The sequence below is a fragment of the Puma concolor genome, chromosome D2 (assembly GCF_028749965.1).
Source record: "Puma concolor isolate L17-30 chromosome D2, mPumCon1.1.hap2, whole genome shotgun sequence".
NCBI lineage: Eukaryota > Metazoa > Chordata > Mammalia > Carnivora > Felidae > Puma > Puma concolor.
Window position 1 is genome coordinate 51451330 of NC_141677.1, and position 21984 is coordinate 51473313.

Below are 21984 nucleotides of genomic sequence, written 5' to 3' on the forward strand. Positions count from 1 at the left end.
ATTAAATATATTTAAAGGCATTATGTATTTTGTTTTACAAGTATCTAGCCAAAACCATGTAATTTGGTACATGTCTTATTCATGGTTGTGTTATTTCTAATAAAAATTTCAAAAAATTTTTAGTTTTATAACGTTTGCTCCATTTTCTGGTTAGGAAATACTTACAGTACAACTGGCAGAGAAAGATGATAACCTTCAGAAGTGGCGAGAAGAACGCGATCAACTGGTCGCAGCTTTAGAAATACAGCTGAAGGGACTGCTCTCCAGTAACATACAGAAAGACAATGAAATTGAACAATTAAAAAAGATCACATTGAAGCCTTCTGAAACGGTGAATAGAATCTTATTCTTTCTGTGCCTCTTTTTATTGAACATAGGAATTTTTCAAGATAATTGATTAACTCTTAGAGGACAAAAAGTAAGTTTCAATAGATCACAGGGCAATCAGAGTTTGAAAAATTATTTGGATAGTTTTCATGTATTTCAGGTTTTCAGAGTTTATCATTATGACTGACTTGCCAGTGACCCACTGAGAAATAGTACTTTCTGAAATATTTTGGTCATATTTTCCAGGTAGAGTAATTAAAAAATAAACAATTTGTGATTTAGTCCCTAATCTACCTTTAAAATGTGGAAATGTGATTCAGTATTAGTCTTGGTAATATTTAAGTACTTGGGCCCACTCTAAGTTTGCTATATAAAGGTATGAATTGTTTTGAAAATAAGCACAATGGTGAGTCATTCAGGAATTACTTTTGTAATGTTACGTTGGGGTTGGGAACCCTGCATGGAGAGAGGATTACATTTCACAGAGAATTGTTACTTCCTGGTGAAATCAAACATCTGAAACTAGTCTTTCCAGAATAAATGATCTACCTCAAAAATCTGCTGCTCTAAAGCCTCCAGACTATAGGAAAATGAATGTGTGTGCCTGTCTGTCACAACAAAAGACTTCATGATTCTAAGAGGAAGACTGCTAAAAAAAGAGGTAGTAATATGTGGTATAAATAGCATAGACTAGAAACTTAGAAAAATTGGGTATCTGTTGCTGTCATTGTGGTTTTGGGATCTTTGGGAAAATCACTTATCATATCCGAACTTATCTAAAACAGAGATAGTAATGTCTTCCTAATAGAGTTGTGAAAATTGGAAGTATTTGTAAAACAATTAGTGCAGTTTTTAACACAGTGGAAGTCAATACATGCTGGTTGCTTTCCGCATTACGGATTCAGTGGATTCTTTTTTATTTGGCAATAATGGGTAGATGGCATAAGAGATAAATTTATATTTGACTTCTGCTTTTGATGGCAGTGGTGAGAAGGCCACCACTGTTAGAATTTTATCGAGTTTAAAAATGTAATCTGATTCTTCTTTATAGATCCCTTAAGTAGGGTTTAGCAGTAGAACATATCCTGTAACTGAGAAAATGGGATGAAGTGTGCAGCAAGAGAAGGTTTAGCTATCAATATGGTCTTTTCTCCCCTGATACCACAGTTCTATTCTCAAGACTCCTCTAGTGTTTCACAATGGCGTTATCAAAGCAGTTGGCATTCCAACACTTCAAGCTTAGTGTAGACCTTGGCCATGTCATTTAACATCTCTAGGTCCCTGTTTCCTCATTTAGAAAGTAGGAATAATGATTCTTGACAAATCTAGCTGAGAGAGTTCCAATGAAAGTAATATGAGAGAATAAACGTAAAACACCTTGGAAATTAAAAGTGATTTTTCAGATTTCTCTTCCAACCAGACTCAGAGGCTGGCAAGTTGCCCAACCTTTCCTGAGTCTCTGATGATGAAAGAGAGGAGGAAGGAGAGTTAGGTGGTCATTGAAGAAGTCTTTAATTACTTCCATGTTATAATCCACCCAAATCTTGATTTTCTATTCTTTAGGTGAAGTGTTTTAATGTATTTTTGGTTACAGTGGCTTGTTGTTTTATATTTCCTTACTTAGGAAGAACAAGACGTGGATATCAAGCTTAGACATACAAGTTCAGTGGATCCTGGCAGAGTTGAAACTGAACCTCAGTCAGCAAGTTTTGAAATTTCTAGGAATGATGTAGAGGTAGGCATTTGGTAACACAGTCTACTTTTTTACCCTCTTTACCAGTGAGCATTAATTAATAAATAACACTTGCAAGTGTAATTTAATCAATTGTTAGTAGGTGCCTTGCTATGCAGTTAGCTGTATGTGCTCTTGGCTGTGGGAAGGAAAACCTAAAGGCTTTTGAGAAGTGAAATTCTTTTGGGAGATTAGATCCCCAAATGATATTAATCTCTCAAAATGAAACTTACTGCAAACAACAGATCTGTTAATATAAACAGACTTGGTGGTCAGAAATAGGAAATCCTACAAAAGATAAAATATGATTATTTGTCCTCATAAGAGGTCCTTTTTTTTCTTTTTCTTTTTCTTTTTTTTTAAGTTTATTTATTTTGAGAGAGAATCCCTGTCAGAATCCCTGACAGCAGGCTCTGTGCTGTCAACGTGGAGCCTGATGTGGGGCTCAGCCTTACAAACTGTGAGATTATGACCTGAGCCGAAATCAGAGTTGGACACCCATCCAGTGAGCCACCCAGGTGTCCCAAGAGGTCCTTATAATAAGCATTCTATTCAAATAGTGGTTTGGGTGGGGTTTTTTTGTACCCATTTAATAACTTTGTTACCAAATCTCAGTAACTCATGGTGAGTTTCCTTAATTTGCAGTGGGTTTAGGGTTCTGTGAATCACTTCGGATAATATAGAGATTCTCAGATTATATATGCAATAGATAAAAATTTTATGACACTTAAAGTTTTGAAGATGAAATTCCTTTTTTTACGTTTATTTTTTAAACACAATTGAGTATTGGGAAACTTGCTAAACACTGAGGTTACAAACACAAGACATTGCTGTCCTCGAGTAAAAAATCTAGTAAAACGCATACATAAATGACTATTTGTTTGACTTTATCTTATGGGCTAAGACTCATGAAGAGACTGCTAAGAAGGAACCCTGCCTGTGGAGGGTATGATGAATTTTGCCTGAGTGGCTGTGGATGTGGATTAGAGAATGTAACATCATACTGAGTCTTGAAGGTGAATAGAATTTTACCAAGCTGAGAATAGGAAGAGAAGGGCATTTTAAAATGGAGAAATGGCATGACGCTTTTTTTCTCTTGGCCTTCCTTTGATAGTTTTTGGTAGTTTCAAATAATTAGCATTGACCTTAGAGACTAAGATCATATCATTTGAAGAAAAGTTTGGAGTTGATTCATAAATAAGATTAATCTTGATTGCAAAGGCAATGATTTTTTAAAAAAATTTTTAAATGTTTATTTATTTTTGAGAGAGATGGAGACAGAGTACTAGTGGCGAAGGGGCAGAGAGAGAGAGGGAGACACAGAATCTGAAGCAGGTTTCAGGCTCTGAGCTGTCAGCACAGAACCTGACGTCGGTCTCAGACTCCCAAACCGTGAGATCATGACCTGAACTGAAGTCCGACTCTTAACTGACTGAGCCACTTAGTCACTCCTGCAAAGGCAATCATTTATGGAACATTTCTTTATAAATTTATATTGCTACCCTAAAACCTCCTGATTCCAATTCCTATTAAGAGTTTCAGCAGTTATTGTATATTCCACGGTTTGGGGGGAATGGTATTGTTAATGCTATTTTGTATATTTTTTTTGCTTTCATGAAATCAATATGCTCTATTGTCTTAAATATAGGTTTTTTAAAAAAATGTTTACTTTTTTTTTAATTTTTTTTTTTTTAACGTTTATTTATTTTTGAGACAGAGCATGAACGGGGGAGGGTCAGAGAGAGAGGGAGACACAGAATCTGAAACAGGCTCCAGGCTCTGAGCCGTCAGCACAGAGCCTGACGCGAGCCTCGAACTAACAGACCGTGAGATCATGACCTGAGCCGAAGTCAGACGCTTAACCGACCAAGCCACCCAGGCACCCCAAAAATGTTTACTTTTTTTTTTTTTTTTTTCAACGTTTTTTATTTATTTTTCGGACAGAGAGAGACAGAGCATGAACGGGGGAGGGGCAGAGAGAGAGGGAGACACAGAATCGGAAACAGGCTCCAGGCCCTGAGCCATCAGCCCAGAGCCTGATGCGGGGCTCGAACTCACGGACCGCGAGATCGTGACCTGGCTGAAGTCGGACGCTTTACCGACTGCGCCACCCAGGCGCCCCAAAAATGTTTACTTTTAAGAGAGAGAGACAGAGTGCAAGCAGGGGAGGGGCAGAGAGAGAGGGGGAGACACAGAATCTGAAATAGACTCCAGGATCGGAACTGTCAGCACAGAGCCCAACGCAGGGCTCGAACCCACAAACCATGAGATCATGACCCGAGCTGAAGTCAGATGCTTAACTGGCTGAGTCACCCAGGCGCCCCAATATTCTCTCTTGTCTTAAAGTCTGATAAAATGATTCATTCAGGTAGTTGATGGTTGATTCTGGGGATAGTTGATTCTGGGAGCTTAGCTGGACCTACATGCGGCCTCCCCCTGTGCTTGGGCTTCTCACAGCACAGTGGCTGGGTTCTGAGATAGGGGAGTGTCCTGAAAGTTCCTTTTCCAAGAGGACAGGGTGGAAGGTACAATCTTCCTCTTACGGTCAAGCCTCAGCATGATGATGTTATTTCCACCACATCCTATTGGTTGTGGAAGTCATTAATGAGGATAGCCCAGATTAAAGGAAGGATTGAGACTCCAACTCAATTTGTTGGAGTCCAACAAATAGGAATTGGAATCAGGAGGTTTTAGGACAGCAATATAAATTTATAAAGGAATGTTCCAAACAATTTGTTACTCTGTTTCCCTAGATTTTAATATACCATGTATAAATCTGGAGAGAGCAGATGGTAACTCCATCTTTTTGTACTTGCTGTGGTAAATTTGACCCAGCGCACTTTTAATGTTTCCATTTCATTGTCTTTGATGGGCATTTGAAAGAGTTAACTTTGCGATTCATAAATTCATATTCTGCAAATAAGATTTGTGTTCTTTTTAATTCTGTTGTAGGATGGCTCTGTAGTCCTTGACTCTTGTGAAGTGTCAACAGAAAATAATCAAACGACTCGATTTCCAAAACCTGAGTTAGAGATTCAGTTTACACCTTTACGGCCAAACAAAATGGCAGTGAAACACCTCGGTTGTGCCTTACCAGTGACGGTTAAGATTTCCAAGGCCCGGAAGAGGAAGAGTAATGAAATGGAGGAGGTAATTACTTAACTAATGAGTGAATTTAACAAGCAAACCTTAAGCTCAGTTATTATATAGTTAAACTATTATACTGTCCTCCTGTTCATAAGCACTGCTGTTAGAGACCAAAATCATAATTTATGGCACATTTTATATTCTTTAAGAATATTATTGTAGTTTGATAGTCCTCAAACAAAAAGCTTGCGGTTATTAAAATATATGGCTTACCTCTTGTTTCATTGAAGCTTTGATAGGTCAAGTGATGGTGGATTTCACTGGAGAGCTACTTCAGTATACCAGTCCTTTTCAAACTTAGTGACTCTCCCTCCAGTAGAAGAGAGTTGACAAAGAAATTAGAGAAACTGAATGGCTACACCGCATGAGTATAATCTTTGTTATTTAACTAAAATCTTTAGGTCTCTATGGTCATAGGTTTTGGAAGAGAGACTTTTTCTGTTAGCCAGTATATTAAAATTTGGGCCTCTATTTAGTGGTAGGATAAAAACTTTTTACTTCTTCTTACTAAAGATTTCTGATTGTAGGGTTACCAAACCTCCTGCCATCTCCTAGCCAAGCAGGTTTGGCCAGTCACATAAACTTCTGCGCCGCAGTTTTCTTCTTTTGGAAATACGGGATTAGAGACAATATGTTTAAAATGCTTATTAGCTTTTGTTCCACATGTGGTGGATACATAATAAATGGTCGTATTTATTTTAACAGTAACTTGTTTTAAATTTAAAACTAATTATAAACTCTCTAGCACAATAACTTGTCCTTCAACTTTTTTTTTTTTTTTTTACCCCTCTAAAGAGTAGTATATTTTCAAGCTGGTGGAAGGGCAGAAATAGTATTAACCATACTCCTGAGGCTCTCTGTCAGGTAATAAATTTGCCAAGTGAATATTATTTAGCATATTTCCTGCTACACCTAGAACACCTTTAGTGACTGTTTTGTAGAGTCTTAACTTTGTATTCAATATTTAATTTATATTTAGTAAATTTTAGAGAACTTTAAAACAGTAAGTAGTTTCATTATGATCTGTGTTAAGTTGACTTTTCCTTGATTCATTGTTTTCGAAGGAAAAGGAAAAATTGGTTGTGTACTCAGGGTGAAAACACAATTATTTTTTTCATTTTACTATCGGAATATACTCCCCATGTGTTTTTTAGAATAGATATGCAGATTATTGTAGATGTAGAATTATGTAGAAACTTAAATTTTGTTCCTGATGTTTACTAGCTCTTCAATGCTTTAGGAAACTGAGTGTTATAATAAGGTCCTCATGAAAATCATTTATACAGTGCTATATTCTAATCCAGTGAAGACTCCAGAGAGCTCTTTATTGCACACTACAAGTAAGAGGGACTTCTTACTCTTCATTTGTTTTACATTGATTACCATCTGTCTTTCCCCTTTCAGGAGGTCTGCTTCTTATCACCCTTATGAGGTCTACTTTGTAACTTGAATTCTGAGGTTCGGTCATGATCTTTGCTTCTCTTCTTGCCTTTTATTGTTTTTCGTTTTACGCATACGATCTTTGGTACAACCAGGATTTTTACCAGTTTGATTCGGTTAATATACCACAAGAGACGTTTTCCTAAGAGAGGTGATGTGGGGAAAAGAAAAGTAATATGTCAAGCCTATTTAATAGGGAAGATAAATTATATTTCTTGATTTTAGCATTTTGCCTCTGCTTATACTGAAGATTTTCACTTGATCTTGTTCTGTTTTGTTTTTGATGCTGCCAAACATAGATGCTCTGAATGATTTGCGAATTGAGGAAAGTGTAGGTGTATTGCTGTATTTTGGAAATGGGGTTCAAATAAAAGATGCTATCTTTTCTACTATTTTTTATTTAGCTTATATAACTTCGTTATTTGTGATGTGTGTGTGTGAAAAATTCATGTGTTCAGTCACGTTGCCATATATGTGTGTATTAAATCTTCATGTTGTACATCTTAAACTCAACATATGTTATACTATAGTCAGTAATACCTCAATAAAGTTGGGGGGGAAAGTCATACCTTCAGTCAGGGATTCTCAGCTTCAGCGTGATTGACATTTAGGCTTATATACCTCCGTTTTGGAAGCCTCTCCTGTGCATTGTAGAAATGTTTAGTAGCATTCTTGGCCTCTACCACTAGTTGCCAGTAAAACCCCCTCCCCCCAGCAACGACAACCAAAAATAACTCCAGACATTATCAGTGTCCTCTGGGGTCAAAATCACCCTTGGTTAAGAACTATCATCTTTCTTCTTTTGAGTCTAGAGAAAGAAAATATTGTTAAGGAATTAACCAGTGCTGAATTTCATTATTTTTAGGACTTGGTGAAATATGAAAATAAGAAGAATGCTACACCCAGAACTAATTTCAACTCTCCTGTTTCTGAGCATAGAAATTCCTCTGGCAAAAAGGATCAAAAGGTTTGTCTTTTCATTCATCCAAAATTGACCATTTTCTTAACTTACAGTTATAAAGTAAAATATAAAAATAAAAATGTCAGATTTAATTAGTAATTACCCAGAAATTCAGTTTTCTCCAGTTATAACTCATTTATCTTCCATTTCCTATTCATCTAATTCAGCTTAGAATATAAACTTTAGCATTTGGCCAGTAGCGGGCCCTTCTCAGTACTTCTGAGTCCGCGTTCTGCCTGTTACACCCATTTGCCATTCTTGGGCTCTTTCATCGTCTCCTCATACACTTAATCCTGAGCTTCCTGCCTGCAAATGTGACCTGGGTCTGGCCTCTTTAATTCCACTGTGGTCACAACTGTTTCCTTCTAACATTTTTCATCAACAGTAACAAAAAATGTTTGTTTCCTTAGGTTTCCACACGCCCATCATCTAAAAAAACATACTCTTTACGGAGTCAGGCATCCACAGTTAGTACAAACGTGGCCACTAAGAAAAAAGAAGGAACACTACAGAAATTTGGAGACTTCTTACAACATTCTCCAACAATTCTTCAATCGAAAGGTTTGCAGAAAACTAATTAAAAGACCTTTTATGTTAGGTATAAGGTGTTTTCTAATATCTGGTTGGCATATAAACTCAACAACAGTGATTATCGTATTTCGAATAGACATTGTCCTGTGTGAAGTACGATGGGAGGGTGCATGAAAGGATGTGTGCTTAGGTGTTGGCTGTAGAGAAGGAGAAAGAACTGTATGTACGTACAGTTGACCCTTGAACAACATGGGCTTGAATTGCATGGGTCCACTTATGTGTGGGTGTTTTTTGCTAACTATGTTACTGTAAGTGTATAATTTTCTTAATATTTTGTTTTCTCTAGCTTATTGTTGGAATACAGTATATACTACATATAAAATCCATGTTAATCAGTAAAGCTTCTGATCAAATGTAAGGCTATTAGTTAAGTTTTTGGAGAGTCAAAAGTTGTACGTGGATTTTTAACATTATGGGGGGGTCGGTACCCCAAAGTTCTGTGCTGTTCAAGGGTCAACTGTACTTCATCCAGAACAGTCTGCTTTAATGTAGTTACAGGGATCCAAGAAAGTTCTGTAGTATTGGAGGCAAGAGAGCTCTTTTGATTCAGAGGCTAAGGGAAAATTTTATTTTTTTTGAGGAGATGGGATTTAACTTGGGATTGAAATGCTGGCAGGATTACACCCTCTAGAGATAATCACTCTGTTATGGTATATATTCTTACTAGTATTTTTTTCTACGCATTGACAAACATTATCCATTCATATATATCAAAAATATCAAAATATATCAAAAATATCAAATATGTATGTATTTCTATAAATATCTCTTGAGTTCAGTTGCTTAATGCTTTCTTCTTTATAACATAGCCATATTATTTGTGTATAAATATATACTAAGATACATACTTTTTCTAAATACACACACACATAAACACAAACATTTATATGTATTCACACATGTGCACACACACATCTACCAGAGGGAACAGTTTTAACACAGGTAGAGTACCAGGAAAGTGTAGAGAATGTGTAGGCAATTCTGGGTAGTAATATGCATCTGGCTTGGAGAGTGTGGAGAGGTTACTGGGGACAAGGGGCAGGCAGAGGAGTGGATTTTCGTCAACTTAACCTCAGTGGTAGTTGTGGGATAAATTGAGACTACCGGTGAGGAGAATGAGGGAAAGGGACTGAGTTAAATTAAAAGCAGGGGATAGTTGAGTTGAGTCAAATAGGCTGTGGAAAAACACTTCCTGTAAAAACTTAATACAGAGGTTCCCAAACTTTCTTGGTTCACAGTGCCTTTAATGTCTAGGTAATTTTTTTCATTGTTCCCCTACACCCAAAAAGAAACAGCTAATATTTTATCCATTAATGCTAAGGCCAAACAACCACTGAAAATTCAGCTTCTGAAAATCCAGTTTGTAAAGTTACGTCATCATCAAAAGGAATGTAACATGTTACCATTTGAAACGATACTACCTTGAGCTATTGAGTGCCACTGTTTTCTTTCTTTTTGAAAAAAATTTTTAACGTTTATTTATTATGGAGAGACAAAGAGAAACAGAGCATGAGCATGGGAGGGAGGGGCAGAGAGAGAGAGGGAGACACAGAATCCGAAGCAGGCTCTAGGCTCTGAGCTGTCAGCACAGAGCCCGACACAGGGCTCAAACTCACAAATGGTGAGATCATGACCTGAGCCGAAGTCAGACGCTTAATCGACTGAGCCACCCAGGTGCCCCTAGTGTCACTGTTTTCTTTGAAAATTTAAAATATTTCGAGGTGCTCCTGTGAGTTTGCTGTAGTCTGGCTGGCTTCAGGCACAGTATGGGAATTTTAGACTTACCAAACCTCATTTGTATATATGTATTTTTTTATAAGACATGTACTTCTTTAAAAGTTATAATTAGCATAAGCATAGAAGATATCTGGAGGGACAAACAGCAACTGTTAAATGTTTAAATGTAGAGTGGTAGGACTTGTTATTTTAGATTCTTAGGTATTTTGTTTAAATTATATTGAATAGCACTCACATAGTAAAGGAAAATAAGTTTTCAAGGAAAGGAGCACACATATGGTAATTGACTTTCTTGCTTGGTTGACTCAGCTCCTAACAGCTTCCCTACCTGTACAGCAGGTGTGGATTTTTTTTTTCATTCATTTAATCTCTACACCCAGCACGGGGCTTGAACTCATGACCCTGACATCAAGAGTCACATGCTATTCCGACTGAGTCAGCCAGATGCCCCTAGTGTGGATTTTTAGAAACTTACTTATAGGAGTATAAGATACCCCAATTTTGGATTATAACTACACTATGTGTCTGTTGTCGATCACTTAGAAATCTAGGGGGAAAAATAGAGATTAATATTTAGAATTCTGTGGCTCTTGATAACCACTGTTATTTCATTCCTTGGTATCATCGGTCTTCCTTCTTTTCCCTTTTGTCTCTCTCCTGTCCCGCTAGTGCATGGCCACCAGAGTGATCTTTCAAACTGCAAATTGAATTATTTAAACTACAATTTTTGTGTTATCTTTTCCACTGCAATATAAGCTTCACAAATGCCACGTGTTTGTGTGGTTCACATCCTCAGCCCTTAGTATAGTGGCTGGCACATCGTAGTGGGGAGTTTGGGGCTCCAGGCCAAAATCCTATGTGTGATTTTTTCCCCCCTTTTAGGCTGACCCATAGGCAGTTACGTAATCTTTACCTGTTAGGCCTCATGGCTTTTTCGTGGGAAAGGCTGCCCTCCCCATGCAGAGTGCAGTCTCTGAAGGGAGTTACAGTCAAGGACTCAGGACCCTGGCCAGCCATCCCCTTATACATACCCGCAGTCCTCGCCGAGGTGCCTTCATTCAGAGCCTCCTTTTTAGGGGCCCTCAGCAGAGAAATTCCTCAGGCACCTCTTCCTAGGACCTTCTCATGACAGGAAAGGGGAGGGAACCTGGAAGATACTTTTCTCCACTCAGACTTCACTTTTCCACTCTTATCCCTTCCTTCTGGTCTCCAGCCCTAAGGTCCATAAAATAGCAAAGGCAAGAGCTTTTTGTTCAGTACTCCCTTGGCAGGGAGAGGACTCCCCACTTGTGTGCCGATCCTTCTGACCTAGACCACACCTGGGGAAAGATGGAAGGTGGGTGCGAGTCGCATTTTCGCAGGTTTTGCCTCTTGCTTATTCTATTGCAGTAAGTGGTTAAAGGCTTAAGTGTTGCTTTCATTTTGGCTTATTGACTTAACTGGCTACTCTAACATCTGGCAGCTCAGCTCTTTCAAGCCCAGCCTAACCCTTGCCAAGTAGACTTTCAATTTAGCATGTTTTTTCAACCTTTTTTCTATTAAAAAAAATATATAGCTAATATCATATGTATATGGATTTTCTATCCAGCAGGTTTCCTAACTGGAAGTATGTTTTCTATTAAAATCAATATGTACCTGTTGAAAAACAAACAAATGTAGGGATGCCTGGGTGGTTCAGTTGGTTAAGTGTCTTTTGATTTGGCTCAGGTCATGATCTCACAGTTCATGAGTTCAAGCCGTGTGTCGGGCTCTGTGCTGTTTAGTGTAGAGACTGCTTGGGATTCTGTCTTTGCTTCTCTCTTTGCCCCTCTCCCCTGCTCTCTCTCTCTCTCTCAAAATAAATAAATAAAATAAACTTTAAAAAAAAGAAAAAAGAAAAATAGGGGCACTTAGGTGGCTCAGTTGTTGAGCATCCAGCTTCAGCTCAGGTCATGATCTTGGAGTTTGTGAGGTCAAGCCCCGTATCAGGTTCACTGCTGTCAGGTCAGAGCCCACTTCAGATCCTCTGTCCCTCCCTCTCTGCCCCCCGCCCCCATTTGTGCTCTCTCAAAAATAAATAAAACATTTTAAAAAAAGAAAGAAAAACAAATGTACACAGTAAGAAATTGAAAATTTTTTCCACTTCCCAGAAACAATCAACCATTAACAATTTGATTTCTTTTACTGTGTGTGTGTGTGTGTGTGTGTGTGTGTGTGTGTTAACTATAAGCAAAGGGCTCACGATTATAAACTACTTTGACTTAATATTGATTGTAGATATCTCTACATGTGAGTACTGCTGCATGGTCCAGTATATATGGATCCTGCTTTTTGCTATAACAGCATAAGCCTCTTTGAGTCATTAAAGACACTTATTGGTTGTACTGTAATTTACCAAACCTTTCACCATGTTGAACATTAGTCAAATGATGTTTTATTTATTTGCCTTTTTGTTTTTGCTGTTCATCGTTATGCCATGTGTTTATGAGGCACTTAATTTTTTCTTTGTGAATTGTTGAGTCATGTCCTTTCACCATTTCTAAGTTGCAGTGCTTTTCTCTTTACTTTGGTATGTTTTTTCTTTATTAAGGATTTCAAACCTTTCCACTTAGAAAGTTATTTATTTTAGGATTTAAACTTTTCTTTTTCATAGCAAAGAAGATAATTGAAACGATGAGCTCTTCAAAGCTCTCACATGTAGAAGTGAGTAAAGAAAACGTGTCTCGACCAAAACGGGCCAAGCGGAAATTATACACAAATGAAATTTCATCTCCTATTGATATATCTGGCCAAGTGGTAAGCTACTCCTTTCGTTTTCTTGAAAGTAAAACTGTTCATGCTCTTTTTAATTCTGAAGTATTCATACAGTTTGAATTTTACAATGGTTTGAATTTTTATTCTTTAGATCACATCTCCTGAAATGCTGTAAGTGTTACACTTTTGCTATGTGATGTGTTAAATTTGTAATAATTAAAACAAGTGCTGCATTAACGTATACAAGTGTCATGTATTTACATTTGTAAACTCATCAGAGGAATTTTAATTCCATCAACAGAATTATCACTGTTGAGCAATTTGTTTGCTCCTAACACCTGTTTTTCTTGTTAACTTTATCACAGGAGTTGTACAAATCTGGCCTAAGTGGGCCTGGTAAAAATGCAGAATTGACATTCAGTCATTTCCTCCCACCTTTTCTCTAAGCCTTCCAGGTTCTTTTAAGAAAAGACTGTAGTTTGTCATCCCGACTCGATGACTCATTCTCTTCACTCAGAACAGTCTGTGCTATTACAGGGAGAGTTCTAATTTCCCATCATGCTTGCATTTGCCCAGTAGATGAAAGTGACAGTAGAAAAGTAATTACAGGAGGAGGCTTCTGCAGGAAGTGGCTCAGAGAAATCAGGGGAGAGAGAGACTTTTTGCAACAGCAGTGATCAGATACAAGACACTTGAAGGCAGGTGGTGAAGAATTGGTGTCAATTAGGACATGCTGTTGGAAATCCTAGTTTCTTGGTCCCTTTTCACCATCTGTCTGATTAGTTCATGATTTCTTCCTTTCCCTGAAGTTCTTTCTTTTCTTAGTTGGAATATAATACTCGTTCTACTTTTCTGAGTTATATGCTGTAGCCCTTTCTTATCCTTTGTTTTACTTTCCATGATTTCAGTAACCCACGGTCATCTGGAGTCTGGAAGCAGATGATCCTCCTTCTGATGTATTATCAGAAGGTCAGTAGTAGCCTATATGTCACAATGCCTACATCATTCACCTCACTCATCACGTAGGCATTTTATCATTTCTAGTCATTTCAAGAAGAAGGGAGAGGACAGTACGGTAACATATTTAGAAAGAGATAACATTCACAAACTTACTATACAGTATATTGTTGTAATTGTTTCATTATTAGTGATTGTCAATATAATAATGTGCCTAACTTTCAAATTATACTATGTCACAGGTATGTATATGTATAGGAAAAAACAGCATACGTAGGGTTTGGTACAGCCACTGGGGATCTTGGAACATATGTGCCACAGATAAGGGGGGATTATTGTACTTGTTTCTATGAAAGATAATTTCTTAAAAATTATTTAAGGTACTTCTCTCCAAATATTTCAGTTATTACTTCAAGATATATATGTCCTGAATTCAATATAAAGGGTAGATGATTTTAATTCTATGTTAGGTAATGTTGAAAGAATCTTTACAAAATCTGTTACTTTAGATGATGCTTTTTTATTGAAGGTTAGTATACCTGCAGGCCAAGAGGACAAAAAAATATTAAAATGTACCTATTATTCCAGTTATTAAGCACATGAATATCTTATTAAATTATAAATAAGCTTTTATTTATAAAAAATTGTGGAATTGTTAATTTCAGATTTTGATGGACCATAAAGTAAAGGAGAGTGATCATCAGATTCTTAAACGACGGCTTCGAACTAAAACAGCCAAATAAATCACTTTTGGAGGATGTTTTAATATAAACTTTATGTTCATAATCATTGTAATTTGTATGCTAACTTTTCAAAGAGAATTGTATATATGATGATGCATTAAATCCCTCTGTGTACACATTGCTATTTTATACATAGTATAATTTTAATTCAATAAAGACAATATGTCAACAGCTCAATTTGTCTACTTCTCTAAGACTTTTTTATAATAGCTTTTTTTCTTTCTCTCTCTCTCTCTCTCTTTTTTTTTTTGGTTTGAGTATAGTTGACCCACAATGTGACGTTAGTTTCAGGTGTACAATTTACTGATTTGACAAGTTTATACATTGTGCTATATAACAGTTTTTCAAACTGTGTGCATTTTCCTTTTATCTCAGGCATAAGGATCAGTGAGGTTCTGGGAAAGATGCTGTTGTTTTTGGTTTTTTTACATACATCGCAGGTCAGATATTTGGTTTACTTCTATTTAACAGTGTTTTATGAATTGTTTTTACTTCATTTGTTAGGAAACACAACTGATTTTACATGTCTGGATTATAGCTAAGATCCAGGAGTAGGGTGTACAGGTCTCCTCACTGCCAGAATTTGTAGGCACATAATTTAGAAAAGATCTCAAGTCTTTTCATTATAATGTCTTGTTAGTAGTGTCTTGTTAGTAATCCTGTTTTTTCTAGGACACAGAAGATCAGAAGCAGAAAGAAAGGAAGCATCTAGAGGCCAAAAAGTACTGATAGCTAGAAAATACAAAATTTTAGACCTGGAAGGACCTTAGAAATGCATTTTCTTAATTTTATAGATAAGAAAACTGAGACATAAAGTTTACTTTTCTCGGGATCATATAGCTAAGGTATATTGAGCTTTTGGTTTTAAAAAAAAATCAATAAGCAAAAAACAAAGCAGAGGCCTCAAGAATTGTTGCCAAATGGGGTTTTAAATCTAAGAGCATACATTTGTATATCTAAAACCTTAAAGGTTTCATTGGATTTTATCACTGTTCATTTTATTATAGTGATGACCTTGACTTGGGGAAAAAAGTTACCTTTAGTCTTAAGAGCAACACCATGTTTAGGAAAAATTTCCATCAAAATAGTTAACACAGCCTTTTAAAGCAATAATATGCTTTATTATGTTACCTGGCTTCATTACGCTAAAAATATATCCTCAGTTGATCCTCATTCACAGATTATGTTTGGAAATTTGCTATTTGCTAAAATTTCCTTGTAACTCTAGGCTCTTTTGTAGTCTTTCTCAGGCATGTGCAGAGTGGCAAAAAATTTTAGTTGCCCAAGATGCATGTTCCCAGCTACGGTTGAACAAGGTGACACTGCCTTCTTGTTTCAGGTCTCATAATGTAGACAAGTGTCCGCGTCCCTGAATATAGTCTGAAATCAAGCCTCAACAAGATTTGCAAGGGAGACAGCGTTTACCAAATTAGAAGGGTTTGAGATACACCTTGTACTTTCCAAAGAATCATACTAACAAAGCATAGATCGGAGCCAATGTAAGGTTGAAAGTAGTAATCAAAATGCCTCCTGGGACAGAAATCAACACCCTTCAGAGAAAGATACGATACAGATTCTCTGTAACAAGTTTTATAACGTGTGACACAAAAGTCAAAACAAAGCTTGACACGGCCCATCAAAAACTTTAAAGCACCTCGTAAGTGCATGTTCACGGATTTAAAGGAAATGTCATCTTAATGACTGTAGACATAAGGAATCTCAGTGGAGAAATGGAAGGAATGAAGAAAAAGAAAATGGAGTTGTTACATCAGAAAAGATAAGTGAAATGAAAAATTACTGGAGAGATATAGCAGCAGAGATGTCCAAAGAATGATCAATTTAAATTGCCCAAGCTGGAAAAAAGAGATTGAAGAAAGAACAGAGCTTCAGGGTCCTATAGAACGGTATCAAATGGATTGACACACATGTAATTGGAGATTCGTAAGGTTAAAAAAAATGAAAATAGGGCAGAAAAAGTATATTTGAAGAAAAATGGCCATTGTATAAGTTTTATGAGGAAACATGGACTTCGAATAACTGTAAACCCCAATTAAGATAAATCCAATTAAGATAAATCCTAAGATTACACTTAGGAAGATCATAGTGAAACTACTGAAAACCAACAGTAAAGAGAAAATTTTGAAAGAGAAATCACAATCTTGAAAATCGTAGGAAAAACACATTTCATATGAGCCACTGGGAGAAATATAAGAATTATATATAAAATTGTAATGAGAACACAACCAACCCAATAAAAATCTGGTAAAAGTCTTGAACAGATCCTTCACTAAAGAATATACAAGCGATGGTCAATATGCATATGAGAAGATACTCAAGTCTTTAGTTATGGGAAGACAAAGCCAAAAGTAGAGGCAAAACCAACAGTGATTTCTTCAAGGCTGTGGTCAGGAGATGAGATCAGAGGACGTGAGAAATCAGTGGGAATTAGAGCGGCCAGTTTGAATCTATCTTCATATGAATGTCTTCTGGAATATGTAAAAAGCAGTAAGATGCATCCTCCATGCTATGTGTATACTAAAAACTCCTATATATATGCCTTTGATATATTTTCCTTGCAAGATTATCAACTGTGTGTTTGACAAGTGCACATTCAGTAAATCGGTAATCGGGGAATAAAAGCAAGCTGAGAAAGCAGATCTTGGAAAAGTAAGTTTTAAAAACTATTTTCAAAAAACTTCATTTGTAAATAATTTCAAGATTACAGAAAACTTGCATGAATATTACATGAAATACTTTTAGAATCTTTACCCAGGTCCTTCTGTTTTCAAGCTTTGAGATATAATTGACAAAATTGTAAGATATTTAAAGTGTACAAAGTGATGATTTGATATAGGTATACATTGTGAAAGGATCCCCCTTGCCAACGTGTTAACACATCCCTCACCTCACATATTCTCCCCCGTTTTGGTGAGCAAGTTGAAGTTCTAGTAGGAAATTTCAATTATACAATACAGTGCTGTTCAGCAAAGTAAGCTTTAATGAGAGAAGATTAAAGGGAAAACAGGGTTTGAGTGGGCACTTAAGATGCTTTAGGGATCCGGTCTTGGATGAGTGTGGACACTCGCAGAAGGAAGACCTACTTTCATAGGTTCTTGAGAGAATTGAGAAAGTATGTAAAATTTGTAAAGACATAAGTTATTAAAATAAGGTTGAGACTGCTTGCCAATTTTGCCCAGGGACAGGTCTGGGTATTTGCTCAGCACATTCTGTCTCCTCATATGGAGAGTCACACAGGAAGGAATTTAAATTTAGATTTCTTTTATTCTTAGCATCAACTTGCCGAGTTCTCTGGAAGGTGGAAAAAGGCCTCTGGAATAGAATTTACCTGCATAGATTATTCTTTTTCCTTAATGGCAATCTTAGAGGAAGGATGATTGTCCAGCATCCACCAATTTAGAGCTTCTTCTAACTCAGCGGTTCTTAGTGCTAATTGCACATTAGAATTACCTATATACCTAACACACACACACACACACACACACACAAATACTGAAGCCTGGGTCCTTTCTCAGACCGGACTGAATTGGTCTGGGGAGGGGCCTGGTATCCTGATTGTTTACAAGCCCCGCTGGTGATGCTGAAGTGCAGCAGGCTTGAGAACCACGGCTGACGTTGCTGAGTTTGTCCGCTAGATGGAGACAAAGCACTTCTCTGTGCAAAAGGCTCCACACAAACAAAACCCATTCTCTGACTTTACATCTGTACTCCAATTTATGTAACGTACCAAGCAGGGCAAACATGTGGGAAGATAGGTAAAATTATCCATGGTACCGTTGCTTGCCAACCAAAGATATTCTTGCCACCACTGGGGAAAATTCCAGGAACCAATTTAAAAAATACCGTGTGGTTAAAAATAAAACCTATTCACCCAATTACCTGAGCTAGCATCTGGAAATATTTTCTAATCCTTTTCCTAGCCCACTTTGATAAAGTAGACCATATAGAAAAGGAGGGTAATATTGTTCATATAGAGGGGGAAATTTCAACATAAGATCACTCTAAGAATTATGCAGATAGAAATCGTCAGCACATGTAAATTAGATTAAAATATGCTCCCAAGATTTTAGGAAATACGCAGATATAATAATGTGACTTAGATTTTATTAAGTCTGAAATACTGACAGTTCCCAATTTTTATTTCTCCCACCTCTTGCCAGGCTCTGTGGTGGAAGCTGTGAAAGCTACAAACTTGATCTCTGTCCTCTTGTAGCTGGAAATGGTCTGTGAGATGTAGGTCAAAGTCACTGGGGAGGACTTACCTTCCTAAAACACGTTTCTTTTCTCTCTTGCTCTACCCCCTTCGCCCTGTCCTCGGGACACAAAACTTGGAGCAACCAGCAATCACTCTATGAGATGACAAGTAAGGACTAGGCAGTATAACTAAGGATGGCAGAGAGGACAGGTAGGAGGAACCCGAGTCTCAATGGGTCCCTCTGGGCACGACTATGCTAACAAGGACTGCCTATCTCTGAACTTGTTATGAGGGAAAAGGAGGCTTCCTGTGATTTGCAGATAAATTTATTCCTGACTGGTCCATCACTGAAAAGTTATATTGCCATATAGACATAAAAACATACTTATCATATTGACCTTAGACATTATCTTCTCTATTATTTTCTTTTTTTTTTTTAATGTTTATTTATTTTTGAGACAGAGAGAGAGACAGAGCATGAACGTGGGAGGGTCAGAGAGAGGGAGACACAGAATCTGAAACAGCCTCCAGGCTCCGAGCTGTCAGCACAGAGCCCGACGCGGGGCTCAAACTCACGGACCACGAGATCACGACCTGAGCCGAAGTCGGCCGCTTAACCGACTGAGCCACCCAGGCGCCCCTATTATTTTCTTTTTAATCTTTCTAGGCAAAGAAACCCTGTCGGCTTTTGACAAAGCTAGGAATTTGGAAGCTCAACTTCCTTTTTTGGTTCGTTTTTTTTTTCTTTTTTTTGAGGGTGGGGAGCACACGTGTGAGTGGGGGAGGGGCAGAGAGAGAATCCCAAGCAGGCTGTGCACTGTCAGCAGGAAGCCCGACACAGGGCTCAGTCTCACAAACTGTGAGATCATGACCTGAGCCGCAATCAAGAATCAGACGCTTAACCAACTGAGCCACCCAGATGCCCCTTGTTTTGGTTATTTCTAAAAAGCGTATGTTAAATGCCTAATTGTAAATACCACACAATCTACAGAGCATTTCTGCCCTAACCCCATTTTCCAAGCCAAAATGCAGAGTTTGACATATCACCTGGTTACAGGGTATTTTCAGCACAACAGTGCTTGAAAACCCAGGATGTTCTGTTACCCTACCTGACGTAGCCTGTGGTTTCTTCAGGGTACAGCCCCAGGTCAAAGCACACAGACCCCTGCTGTGGCCAAATGCACAAACAACAGAATAGAAACAAAAAACCAAGTAACAACAGACAACAGGTGCTTACATCAACACGGGCCCAATTTGATCTTAAAGGTAAATGGCAAACAAAGATATCTAATTGGAAAAAGAACTGGTAGATCATAAGACTTGTTCATCTTGATTAAGCAGAATGGCAATTTGTGATTCGATGGTTAGGGTGTTCAGGATAATTGCTATCCTGTGGTTCCTAGGAGGATTTCATGGAAGAGAATTTCACAGAATTCAGGGGCTGTTTAAAGAACCTGGGAGAACTGGTTTGGCAAAACGGGGAAAAAGATATTATAGGCATACAATGTTGCCTCGGGAAGGTCATCAAGGCACAGGTGAACCCTCCCTGGGGCACAACCTAGAAATGTGTGCCTGAGCCTCTCATATGCCAGCTCTGTGAGCAGCCCAGGGGGCAGTGAAGGCGAAGGTAATTGCCCACGAAGTAGGAGGAAGTAAATCCCTTTAAATGTTGACTCTCATTAGGTCTGCTCCTGACGCTCTTCTCATTTTCATGCTTTTTATCGCTTCCTAGAAACTCACATCTTTATCTCCAAACCTATTCTTCCCTCGAGATTCAGACTTGTTGCCTGCTGCCTCTGATTATCCACACCTGGGTTTTTGCACAGTCATTTCAGACTGACCGTGTCCAGAACGCAATTTGTTAAATTGGTATCTTTTTTCTTGTACTTCCGTTTCGCAATCTGTAATCTTTGGCATTTATTTACTTATTCAGCTTTGTTCACATCTCATTAACAAAGTTGCGAGGTATTTAAGGTATACGATGATTTGGTATATGTATGCATTGTGAAAGGATTCCTGCATTAATTATCACGTCTATCACCTCACATATTTACCTTTTTTGTCTGTGTGGGAACACTGAATTTCTACTCTCTTAGCAACTTTCGATTATATGCTCTCGTGTAATCAACTACAGTCACCATGTTGTGCATTAGATCCTCAGACCCTGTTTATCTTACAAAAGATCCATACCCTTTTTCGAATTTCTCCGTCTCCCTATGTCTCTTGCCCTCCCCACTGTCTCTGTTTTCCCTTTTTTTTTTTTTAACATTCTACATACTTAGTATTTGTCTTTCTCGTTGACGACTAGTCACTGTGTGCTGACTCTGTGCCACCCCCCAGTGCCAATGCTGGTGACGCCAGGGCTTGCAGACCTCACGCGGTTCCGCCCGCCCCTGCGTTTTCAGTCCAGAGGGGCAGGCTGCCACTGAACAAGTAAGCACACAATAATGACATATTTCAATCTGTGATGACAAAGGAATGCACACAGGATGCGGTCTGAGAACACCGGAGGGGGCCTTCCTGTCTCATTTGGCAGAATTTTCACCCACCTGATCATCCAAGCTAGAAAACGGGCCATCGTTCTTTTCTTTTCCCTCCTACCATTTACACACAGGGAACCACATCTCGCCTACCTGACCTTGTAAATACTTCACAAACCCCGATCCTCTTTCCCTTCCTCATTACCCTCGGCGAGACTGTCTCTGTCTTCTGTATGGACCATGCACTGCCGATGCCAGACTTTGTACACTTTTCCCCTTGCCCTGCACGCCACCCCCATCCCTTCCCAGACTGCTCCAGACAGCGTTATCCAAAACCTACATCTGACCGAGCTGCGTTCCCGCCTAAAGCTTTTCTGGTAGTTTTCTATTTTATGCTTCTATTTCCTATTTTCTGTTCTATTTTCTGGTAGTTTAGCTTTTTTTCTTTTTTTTTAAATGAATATAATCTATTTCAAATTGGCTTACATACAACACTCAGTGCTCACCCCAGCAAGTGCCTTCCTCAATGCCCATCACCCACCAGCTTCGCTTTTTTGTAATCTCATCATTTTTTTCCTCTGTCTTAAATTTTACACCCAAGCAACACCAAACTATTCAACTAGTGTATCTTGAACACACTACTATGGCATTTCACACGTTTGAGACTTTGATCCTGCTGTCCCATCTATATGGTTCTACCTCACCTTCTCATCTTTGTCTGACTTCCAGTTTGCTGGTCTCCCACGGCCCTCCCGTGCTCATAGTGGTTCATGCTTATTTACCCTCATTATAGCACTCAATACTACACTACATTTCACATTTGCCTGCCTTTCTAGAAGGTGGGTACGTCAAGGACGGGGGGCGTACTTTACTCATCTCCCTGTCCAGCAGTATGTTTGGCAAATGCAATTTGTAATGAAGCT

General features: G+C 38.1%; 1 protein-coding gene across 3 annotated transcripts in view; it reads left to right on the forward strand.

Moving 5' to 3' along the window:
• KIF20B (kinesin family member 20B) overlaps window positions 1-14545 on the forward strand; it is a 74557-nt gene extending 60012 nt beyond the window's left edge. For all 3 annotated transcript variants that reach the window (XM_025917892.2, XM_025917893.2, XM_086680342.1), the window contains exons 28-34: window positions 155-331; window positions 1952-2062; window positions 5012-5209; window positions 7512-7613; window positions 8018-8168; window positions 12568-12710; window positions 14291-14545. In XM_025917892.2, coding sequence (XP_025773677.2) covers window positions 155-331; window positions 1952-2062; window positions 5012-5209; window positions 7512-7613; window positions 8018-8168; window positions 12568-12710; window positions 14291-14368 — 960 coding nt within the window. In that variant the 3' untranslated portion in view covers window positions 14369-14545. The remainder of the gene's footprint in view (window positions 1-154; window positions 332-1951; window positions 2063-5011; window positions 5210-7511; window positions 7614-8017; window positions 8169-12567; window positions 12711-14290) is intronic.
• The last annotated feature ends 7439 nt before the right edge of the window (window positions 14546-21984 follow it).